The 9410-nt window shown below is 37.8% G+C and overlaps 5 protein-coding genes across 21 annotated transcripts in view; 1 reads left to right on the top strand and 4 right to left on the bottom strand.

Annotated features, from left to right (window-relative positions):
- LOC104766980 (basic leucine zipper 23-like) lies at window positions 519-2346 on the top strand. 3 transcript variants are annotated; one of them, XM_010490960.2, is made up of 3 exons: window positions 519-756; window positions 946-1727; window positions 1995-2346. In XM_010490960.2, exons 2-3 carry the CDS (start codon window positions 986-988, stop codon window positions 2021-2023), a joined length of 771 nt encoding a protein of 256 aa, XP_010489262.1. In that variant the 5' UTR covers window positions 519-756; window positions 946-985; the 3' UTR covers window positions 2024-2346. The 3 variants fall into 3 exon arrangements, with proteins under 3 accessions (XP_010489262.1, XP_010489260.1, XP_010489261.1); XM_010490958.2 differs by having other exon boundaries at window positions 520-756; window positions 876-1727; XM_010490959.2 differs by having other exon boundaries at window positions 521-756; window positions 953-1727.
- Window positions 2745-4938, bottom strand: LOC104766981 (WD-40 repeat-containing protein MSI2). The gene is made up of 6 exons (XM_010490963.2): window positions 4501-4938; window positions 3961-4284; window positions 3727-3870; window positions 3442-3566; window positions 3238-3333; window positions 2745-3140 (listed from the first exon to the last, which is right to left on the bottom strand). The coding sequence occupies exons 1-6, from the start codon at window positions 4816-4818 to the stop codon at window positions 2897-2899; spliced, it is 1251 nt and encodes a 416-aa protein (XP_010489265.1). The 5' UTR covers window positions 4819-4938; the 3' UTR covers window positions 2745-2896.
- Window positions 5146-6169, bottom strand: LOC104766982 (probable gluconokinase). 8 transcript variants are annotated; one of them, XM_010490965.2, is made up of 4 exons: window positions 6073-6169; window positions 5952-6000; window positions 5805-5884; window positions 5146-5715 (listed from the first exon to the last, which is right to left on the bottom strand). In XM_010490965.2, exons 1-4 carry the CDS (start codon window positions 6092-6094, stop codon window positions 5294-5296), a joined length of 573 nt encoding a protein of 190 aa, XP_010489267.1. In that variant the 5' UTR covers window positions 6095-6169; the 3' UTR covers window positions 5146-5293. The 8 variants fall into 8 exon arrangements, with proteins under 8 accessions (XP_010489267.1, XP_010489271.1, XP_010489269.1 ...); XM_010490969.2 differs by having other exon boundaries at window positions 5995-6000; window positions 6073-6168; XM_010490967.1 differs by having other exon boundaries at window positions 5805-5876; window positions 5995-6000; window positions 6073-6166.
- LOC104768122 (WD-40 repeat-containing protein MSI2-like) lies at window positions 6490-7776 on the bottom strand. The gene is made up of 3 exons (XM_010492052.2): window positions 7339-7776; window positions 6799-7122; window positions 6490-6708 (listed from the first exon to the last, which is right to left on the bottom strand). Exons 1-3 carry the CDS (start codon window positions 7654-7656, stop codon window positions 6514-6516), a joined length of 837 nt encoding a protein of 278 aa, XP_010490354.1. The 5' UTR covers window positions 7657-7776; the 3' UTR covers window positions 6490-6513.
- The window catches only part of LOC104766984 (probable gluconokinase), a 1789-nt gene continuing 362 nt past the window's right edge, over window positions 7984-9410 (bottom strand). Inside the window, exons 2-5 of one of the 8 annotated variants that reach the window (XM_010490975.1) lie at window positions 8911-8983; window positions 8833-8838; window positions 8643-8714; window positions 7984-8553 (exon numbers count right to left, since the gene is read on the bottom strand). In XM_010490975.1, the coding sequence (XP_010489277.1) occupies window positions 8132-8553; window positions 8643-8714; window positions 8833-8838; window positions 8911-8932 (522 nt within the window). In that variant the 5' untranslated portion in view covers window positions 8933-8983 and the 3' untranslated portion in view covers window positions 7984-8131. Of the gene's footprint in view, window positions 8554-8642; window positions 8723-8789; window positions 8849-8910; window positions 8990-9410 lie in introns of those variants that run through there. The other 7 variants (XM_010490977.1, XM_010490972.1, XM_010490974.1 and 4 more) reach the window with 7 other exon arrangements.

A 9410-nucleotide genomic window follows, 5' to 3' on the forward strand; every position in this document is an offset into this window, starting at 1 on the left:
AAAATACAAAATAAAAAATGATTTTTAAAAGGAAAATGTATAGATTTGTTATAGTTTTATGAAAAAATCTACTACACATAAAATTTTGGTTGTATAGTTTTATTATATTATTTTTTGGTATATTTTCTGTATTAACAAAATTAGTTACTAGATATATCACAAATTTTGTTTGTTATATAATTTTTAATTTTTTTTGGTATATAATTTTCTTGTATTTTTTTTTTCGTATAACTTTTTGTTGTTATATTTTGTTTTTGTAAATTATACAAATTATTTAATCTTTTTATTTATTTATCAAAAATACATAAAAACAAAAAAATGTTATTAAGAAAAAAAGAAAAAAACATTTTTTTTTGAATATTTTTTTCTGGTCAACGATGGTCAACATTGATGTACGCCGGTGAACACTAGCGTAGCTAGCAATCATTTTTCCTTAAAACAAACTAAAAAAAAAATGTCAATTTTTTTAAATTTAATTAATTAACCAAAGTTTTTATACGAAATTAATTAGGAAAAAAAGAAGAAAAAGGAATTTTCTGCAATTCGAAATCCCTTTTGGTGCGTCCATGTCTTTCCGCCATGGAAATGATGCCATCTGTTAATACTCTTCAACCAGCAATGTTCATTGCATCTCTTCGTTTTTTAGGGTTTTCCCTTTTTCCTAAATTCTCTCTATAATAAACCCTTCTCGCCGTTTCGCCCTTAAATTTCTCAATTCCAAATTCGCATTCATCTTCTTGCTCATCCGTTTTAAAGGTACGATTTTTTTTCATTCTTTTCATTCAATTGAGTATCAGCCAATCAGTAGAGATTCATAATTGAATCGTTTGACTTATTCTGAATCGTCTTGAATTGCGTTTTCACTCTGCAATTAGGTAATTTACTTGACCGGGAAGCTTAAAATTGTTTGGTTTCGAGCACAAAGACTAATACTTTTTTGGTTAGGGTTCAGTCAATAGAGTCAAAGGTTACATCTTTGCTAGTAATGGACGATGGTGAGCTTGAGTTTTCGAATTCGAACATGGTTGGTGAATTACTGCCTAGTAGCTGTTCAATGGATTCCTTCTTCGATGAGCTTTTGAGGGATTCTCACGCTTGTACTCATACTCACACTTGTAACCCTTCGGGACCAGAGAACAACACTCATACACATACATGTCTCCATGTGCACACCAAGATTCTACCTTCCCAGAGCGAGGACAAAGTCTCTACTGATGATACATCTGAATCTTCAGGGAAGAAGAGACCTTTGGGGAATCGAGAAGCGGTTAGAAAGTATAGGGAGAAGAAGAAGGCTAAAGCTGCTTCCTTGGAAGATGAGGTTAGGAGGCTTACGGCTGTTAATAATCAGTTGATGAAGAGGTTGCAAGGTCAAGCTGCATTGGAAGCTGAGGTTACGAGGCTCAAGTGTTTGCTTGTGGATATAAGAGGGAGAATTGATGGAGAGATTGGTTCGTTTCCTTATCAAAAACCTGCGGTTGCGAATGTGCCTTTCTCTTACATGATGCATCCTTGCAATATGCAATGCGATGTTGACAACATGTACTGCCTTCAAAATGGGAACAATGGAGAAGGTGCGTCGATGAATGAGCAAGGGCTAAATGGTTGTGAGTTTGACCAACTACAATGCTTGGATAATAAGAACTTAGCTGGCAAGGAGATCCCTCTCTGTAGTAATGGAGTTGGAACATTTAATGTCAATGGATCCAGCGCTAGTAAGAGAAAAGGTGATATTCTTGTTCTTTTGGATCTCTTTCCTAGAGGCTGTGCATTTCAGCTATATCTTTATTCGGTTTTCTTCTTAGTTACCTCCATGTCTTCAATTCTTTACGTAGCCTGATATTGGTTGATTCTTGCCTTAGACACCAGTCTGTTGTGTTCTCTTTACTTATTCTGGAATTTTGTCATTTTTAGGTTACTTCATCGTTTTTGTTTGAACTTGTGGTTTGCCTATATTTAGTTTATGAACTCATTGGCTCTTGCTTTTGCAACAGGTGGGTCTCGTGCAGCGAAAGCAGTTTGAAGTATCATCGATCGTGGGCTATCAATCATTTTCATATTGGCAGTTAATTTTCTTCCAATAAGTAGTAGAGTTCAACTGCATCACCAGCTTCCTTCAAGCCCGTTTGTGCTATTATCCTATTTTTTAATCTCTTGGTTTTTCCTTATGTTATTGCATTTCCTTTTTGAGCTCGTTGAAGCTAGAAATAAGACTTGTTAATATTCAGTTCGAGTTTGCCATTTGGTTTTGTACTTTAGTAGCTTCTGTTTGTGGTTCTTGTTGAAGATGTTGAATGTTGCATTTGGAAAAGTTATGGGAATCCATCTCGACGGTTAGTAACTTGATTGTTTTCGTTCGTCTGGTATAGTCAACTGCTTTTGAAATCACTTATATGTTGCATCAATTCTTAATTGCTGAAATTGCAGCTTGATGAGTTGGTATGGGATTTTCCTTGATGATCCATGGAGTTGAGTCTCTGAATAGTACTATACGTAAAAGAGCAAGAAAGGAATGATTCTTGTATCTTGTTGTTTATCTTAACCAGGCTCTTTAGTAACACAGTAACTTTACTTGCTTAAGCATCCTCTTGCCATGCTGATGATTAATCAAGTTACTAATCGTACTAAATTATGCTGCAGAGAGATGCAATCCCAAGATTGCTTATCCAACAAACTTTTTATGGGTTCAGTAAGATCTAGAGTTAAATTTTAGCCACGAAATTTTGTTTTTGTGACACAGATAATAGGAAACCAAGAAAATCCAAACATGGTTTACATTAACAAACATAACTGATTCATGTTAGTACTACAGACGCAAAGCTTGTTTTTCAAAACTAGCTAAAGCACAATATGACTTAAGTACTGCAGAGACAGAGACCAAATCATTTCTTATTTTTCATGACTGGTGTGTAATATCTTCGTTGATGTCGGCCTCAGCATCCTCTTCGTCGCGATAGATGCTTTCCGCCATCTGCCAGACCTGAAGACTGTTGTCTTCGGCTACACTTGCAAGGACCCAAGGCTCCTTTTCGTTCCAAGCGAAGTCTGATATCTTAGCCTTGTGGCCTCCATGAGAGAAGAGTAACTCTGGTGGACCATCTTCTGCATCCAACTCTATCTCAAGTTGCTCTTCTCCAACCCTGTAAACCACAAAAAGAAACCTTAATCAGCATCGAACAATCTCTCAGCTTAAAGACTCATATTTTTAAGTTCTGCAAAAAAGATGATGATACATGCCTGTTCAGGTCCCAGACCATCAGCCTTCTGTCCTCCCCAGAAGATGCGAGTACTGTTTCATGATTAGGATCCCACTCCACTTGGAAAACCTCTCCCCTGTAATCGAAGCCTTTCATTAAAATGGTGGGTTTTCCAGCAAACAGCCCTTTACAGTTACTCAGTGCAAAGGCATCAATATTTATGAGAAAATGTTAAGGAACATACTCGTGGCTGCTCAAGACATGCAATGGTGCATTCAACTTGCGGATGTCAAACAAGGCAACAGTAGAATCTGAGGAAGCTGTGGCTAAAATCCATTCATTGAATGGATTGAAAGAAAGATAGTTCACCTGAGAAACAGAAGAAAGTATGGTCATACCGAATGTGTAACTTTTAGTCAATGACTTCCGGTTAACCATACAAACATAACATGCAGGCTTGCGATGTCAAACATTTCAACTAATTTAACATTGTTTGATATGTGCAGAGATATAGGGGAGTGGTTCTTACCTCCTTTTCATGAACTTTCACTTGGTGTTGCATTTGGTTTGTCCGTGTGTCCCATATTATCAATCGACCATCCTCACCCGCAGACCCAAAAAGGTTCTCATTCTTCCTGTGCCATGATACATCTGCAATAGCACTTTCATGTCCCTAGAACAAAACCAAATGAGTAAAGATACAGCAAACCTCATCTTATGGAAAAAAAAGGAGACAATATACCAACTGCATTGTTCCACTTACCTCATACACAAACATTGCATTCAAAACCTTATCTTGCGGTGCAGCTGAAACATCCCAAAGACAGATCTTCTTATCCTGTGAACCACTCAGAAGATAACCTTCCTTAAACGGACTCCAAGACAATCCATACCCTTCCTTGTCATGTCCCACTAACCTCAGATCAGGATCACACTCACTCGTTTGAGGATTTGCAGCATGTTTGGCGTAATCAAACAAAAACATCTCACACCCACTTGTCTTTGCACCCACAAGCGTAGGCTTTTGAGGCATGCACCGCGCTCTGTTCACTTCTCCATCAACACGTATTCTCTGCCTTATCTCCACCTGAAACAAATCGGAGAATTAACGAAACATGAGTCTATTGGTATACAAAAACTATGCATCGAAGAAAAAAAAACTAAAACTCATAAATCTCATCAGTTTCATTTCTAACACTTTCAGCTAGTACTTTTATCGAACACTTGGTGGACATAGAACTGGAGCTAAGAAGAACGCCAAAAAAGAAGAAAAAAAAGGAATCTATCTCGAGGGATCAAATACCTTAGGAATGACAGGATCCTGATTAGCGCCGCGCAAACCAGGTTCACCGTTTGGTGCCGGAGTAACGACGTCGGCGACCATAAGGAAATCTTGAGCACCACCGGAAGTATGAGTTCCGAGTATAAGCTTGTGGACGCCGAAGTAAGGGTCCGCCGCGTAAGGACCCGGAGGCGATGGAACCCAATGGACGGTGAGAGATGGCCATTCGAGTGGGTGAGAGATCAAAAGATCGTAGAGAAATGGTGTGTTCTTCTTCCACACAGAGAAATCTTCCTCCACTTGATCCATTCCCGTCTCCTCTTTACCTTCATCCGCCATTATCTCTCTCGCCTCTCAATCTACCTTCTCTCTCTATCCTCGAGGGGTTTTTTTTCTGGTCGATTTTCCCGCCAAATAGATGCAGAGATGAGCAAGGGCTACAAAACCTCGGCAGTGGGAAAAAAAAAAAATACAGAGATGAGTTGTGTGGTGCTGTTTTGCTTTTGTACAGACGAACGCTTTGCCGTTTTCATTTTTTGGAAACAGCATGCATGTAGTCTTGTGGATGCTTCTAGTTGTGAGTTTATGGGCCTGTTAAGTTATCTGCCAAACATTTGTTAGAAGATTTGGATGCTGCTTTTTCATATGTAAACAAATGGTAGAAGATGAAATGAAACAATGTACATTTTTATAATGAAAGCAAGTTTTGCTTATTGATATGTTGAATACAAAAGATGAATAACAATGTCCTGAGAATTTTCATATATTCTCTTGAGGGCTTTTTTTTTGTTTTGGTTTTGGATAAAGTCTTCTCTCAAGGGTTCAAAGAATTAGTAACCATTTCAAGAATTGTGTTGACTATAACTTCAGGGCTTAGAACAACACTGATTTTGAATATCTTTTCACATTCATCAGCATGAAGCAGATCAAACTGAGACTGAAGAAGAGTGAGAGGCATGAAATGTTCTCCTTCAGAAGCTCTCTTCTGTAACCGAGCAGCGATCACCTCTGCGGTACCTTCCAATAATACAAACTTAACCTTGCAACTCGTATAGCTTCCGGGTTTGTAATCAGGATCAGAACCTCTCAAGATCTCTCTATACTGTTTTCTCAATGCCGAACACGCGAGAACAACGGTTTCTCCGTTTAGTAAACGTTTTCGCAAACTCTCCTGTATTTTTTCAAGCCACGGCATTCGATCTTCGTCTGAAAGAGCAATGCCTTGGCGCATCTTATCTACAGTAGAACAATGAGCTTTCAGTTAGTGGTTTATAAACATGCATTTTCCCAAACTTGTATTCGTCAAAATATAACGATTCTGTTACCTCTGTTTGATAAAGAATGATAATCATCGGCATCAAGAAAATCACAAGATAGAGCTTTTCCCAACATCGTACCTATGGTGCTAACAAAGTGAAACAATAACGATAAACATCTTTCTTCAAAGAAGAGAAATGAAACAAACAACTTACGATTTCCCTGCTCCGCTTACACCCATAATGACAATGACTTTACCTGTCACTATATATGACTAACAAGAATCAGAGACAAAATGGATCAAAGTGTTGACAATAAGAACATGTTGAAGCTTACCTTCATTGCCAACACCTGACATGTCTGATGTCTCTGATTAAAACAGGTTTTGGTGATTCTTGAAGAAAACAATCTGTGAGCAAGAAGAACAAACATATTCTATTAACTCTCAATCTTAGCTTATAATTCTTCAACATATATAGAACTATATATTTAAATGATCCTGCTTAAAGTAGATCCTAAGATCAATAATTTGCAAAGCTAAAACCTTTCAATCTTAGCTTAAAGCTTATAAACAAGATTGCTCAGTCTTAAATCTCACTTGCTTGAAGATAATGATTAGTGACATGATTAACCCATATGAAGCTAATGATCAAACAATATAAAAACCTAAGTTTTGAAATTGAAATCAAAACTACTACGGATCACATTTTCTTGGAATCTTTACTGCAATTGAANATACAAACATAACATGCAGGCTTGCGATGTCAAACATTTCAACTAATTTAACATTGTTTGATATGTGCAGAGATATAGGGGAGTGGTTCTTACCTCCTTTTCATGAACTTTCACTTGGTGTTGCATTTGGTTTGTCCGTGTGTCCCATATTATCAATCGACCATCCTCACCCGCAGACCCAAAAAGGTTCTCATTCTTCCTGTGCCATGATACATCTGCAATAGCACTTTCATGTCCCTAGAACAAAACCAAATGAGTAAAGATACAGCAAACCTCATCTTATGGAAAAAAAAGGAGACAATATACCAACTGCATTGTTCCACTTACCTCATACACAAACATTGCATTCAAAACCTTATCTTGCGGTGCAGCTGAAACATCCCAAAGACAGATCTTCTTATCCTGTGAACCACTCAGAAGATAACCTTCCTTAAACGGACTCCAAGACAATCCATACCCTTCCTTGTCATGTCCCACTAACCTCAGATCAGGATCACACTCACTCGTTTGAGGATTTGCAGCATGTTTGGCGTAATCAAACAAAAACATCTCACACCCACTTGTCTTTGCACCCACAAGCGTAGGCTTTTGAGGCATGCACCGCGCTCTGTTCACTTCTCCATCAACACGTATTCTCTGCCTTATCTCCACCTGAAACAAATCGGAGAATTAACGAAACATGAGTCTATTGGTATACAAAAACTATGCATCGAAGAAAAAAAAACTAAAACTCATAAATCTCATCAGTTTCATTTCTAACACTTTCAGCTAGTACTTTTATCGAACACTTGGTGGACATAGAACTGGAGCTAAGAAGAACGCCAAAAAAGAAGAAAAAAAAGGAATCTATCTCGAGGGATCAAATACCTTAGGAATGACAGGATCCTGATTAGCGCCGCGCAAACCAGGTTCACCGTTTGGTGCCGGAGTAACGACGTCGGCGACCATAAGGAAATCTTGAGCACCACCGGAAGTATGAGTTCCGAGTATAAGCTTGTGGACGCCGAAGTAAGGGTCCGCCGCGTAAGGACCCGGAGGCGATGGAACCCAATGGACGGTGAGAGATGGCCATTCGAGTGGGTGAGAGATCAAAAGATCGTAGAGAAATGGTGTGTTCTTCTTCCACACAGAGAAATCTTCCTCCACTTGATCCATTCCCGTCTCCTCTTTACCTTCATCCGCCATTATCTCTCTCGCCTCTCAATCTACCTTCTCTCTCTATCCTCGAGGGGTTTTTTTTCTGGTCGATTTTCCCGCCAAATAGATGCAGAGATGAGCAAGGGCTACAAAACCTCGGCAGTGGGAAAAAAAAAAAATACAGAGATGAGTTGTGTGGTGCTGTTTTGCTTTTGTACAGACGAACGCTTTGCCGTTTTCATTTTTTGGAAACAGCATGCATGTAGTCTTGTGGATGCTTCTAGTTGTGAGTTTATGGGCCTGTTAAGTTATCTGCCAAACATTTGTTAGAAGATTTGGATGCTGCTTTTTCATATGTAAACAAATGGTAGAAGATGAAATGAAACAATGTACATTTTTATAATGAAAGCAAGTTTTGCTTATTGATATGTTGAATACAAAAGATGAATAACAATGTCCTGAGAATTTTCATATATTCTCTTGAGGGCTTTTTTTTTGTTTTGGTTTTGGATAAAGTCTTCTCTCAAGGGTTCAAAGAATTAGTAACCATTTCAAGAATTGTGTTGACTATAACTTCAGGGCTTAGAACAACACTGATTTTGAATATCTTTTCACATTCATCAGCATGAAGCAGATCAAACTGAGACTGAAGAAGAGTGAGAGGCATGAAATGTTCTCCTTCAGAAGCTCTCTTCTGTAACCGAGCAGCGATCACCTCTGCGGTACCTTCCAATAATACAAACTTAACCTTGCAACTCGTATAGCTTCCGGGTTTGTAATCAGGATCAGAACCTCTCAAGATCTCTCTATACTGTTTTCTCAATGCCGAACACGCGAGAACAACGGTTTCTCCGTTTAGTAAACGTTTTCGCAAACTCTCCTGTATTTTTTCAAGCCACGGCATTCGATCTTCGTCTGAAAGAGCAATGCCTTGGCGCATCTTATCTACAGTAGAACAATGAGCTTTCAGTTAGTGGTTTATAAACATGCATTTTCCCAAACTTGTATTCGTCAAAATATAACGATTCTGTTACCTCTGTTTGATAAAGAATGATAATCATCGGCATCAAGAAAATCACAAGATAGAGCTTTTCCCAACATCGTACCTATGGTGCTAACAAAGTGAAACAATAACGATAAACATCTTTCTTCAAAGAAGAGAAATGAAACAAACAACTTACGATTTCCCTGCTCCGCTTACACCCATAATGACAATGACTTTACCTGTCACTATATATGACTAACAAGAATCAGAGACAAAATGGATCAAAGTGTTGACAATAAGAACATGTTGAAGCTTACCTTCATTGCCAACACCTGACATGTCTGATGTCTCTGATTAAAACAGGTTTTGGTGATTCTTGAAGAAAACAATCTGTGAGCAAGAAGAACAAACATATTCTATTAACTCTCAATCTTAGCTTATAATTCTTCAACATATATAGAACTATATATTTAAATGATCCTGCTTAAAGTAGATCCTAAGATCAATAATTTGCAAAGCTAAAACCTTTCAATCTTAGCTTAAAGCTTATAAACAAGATTGCTCAGTCTTAAATCTCACTTGCTTGAAGATAATGATTAGTGACATGATTAACCCATATGAAGCTAATGATCAAACAATATAAAAACCTAAGTTTTGAAATTGAAATCAAAACTACTACGGATCACATTTTCTTGGAATCTTTACTGCAATTGAAGCAATATGAAACTTTTCATTTGGAATTCTTTGAGAAATTTATGAATTGAATAATCGTTCGTTAATGGATGAAATTCAAACATGAAAAAAAAAAAAAAAAAAA

This window comes from Camelina sativa, chromosome 19, assembly GCF_000633955.1.
Source record: "Camelina sativa cultivar DH55 chromosome 19, Cs, whole genome shotgun sequence".
Taxonomy (NCBI): domain Eukaryota; kingdom Viridiplantae; phylum Streptophyta; class Magnoliopsida; order Brassicales; family Brassicaceae; genus Camelina; species Camelina sativa.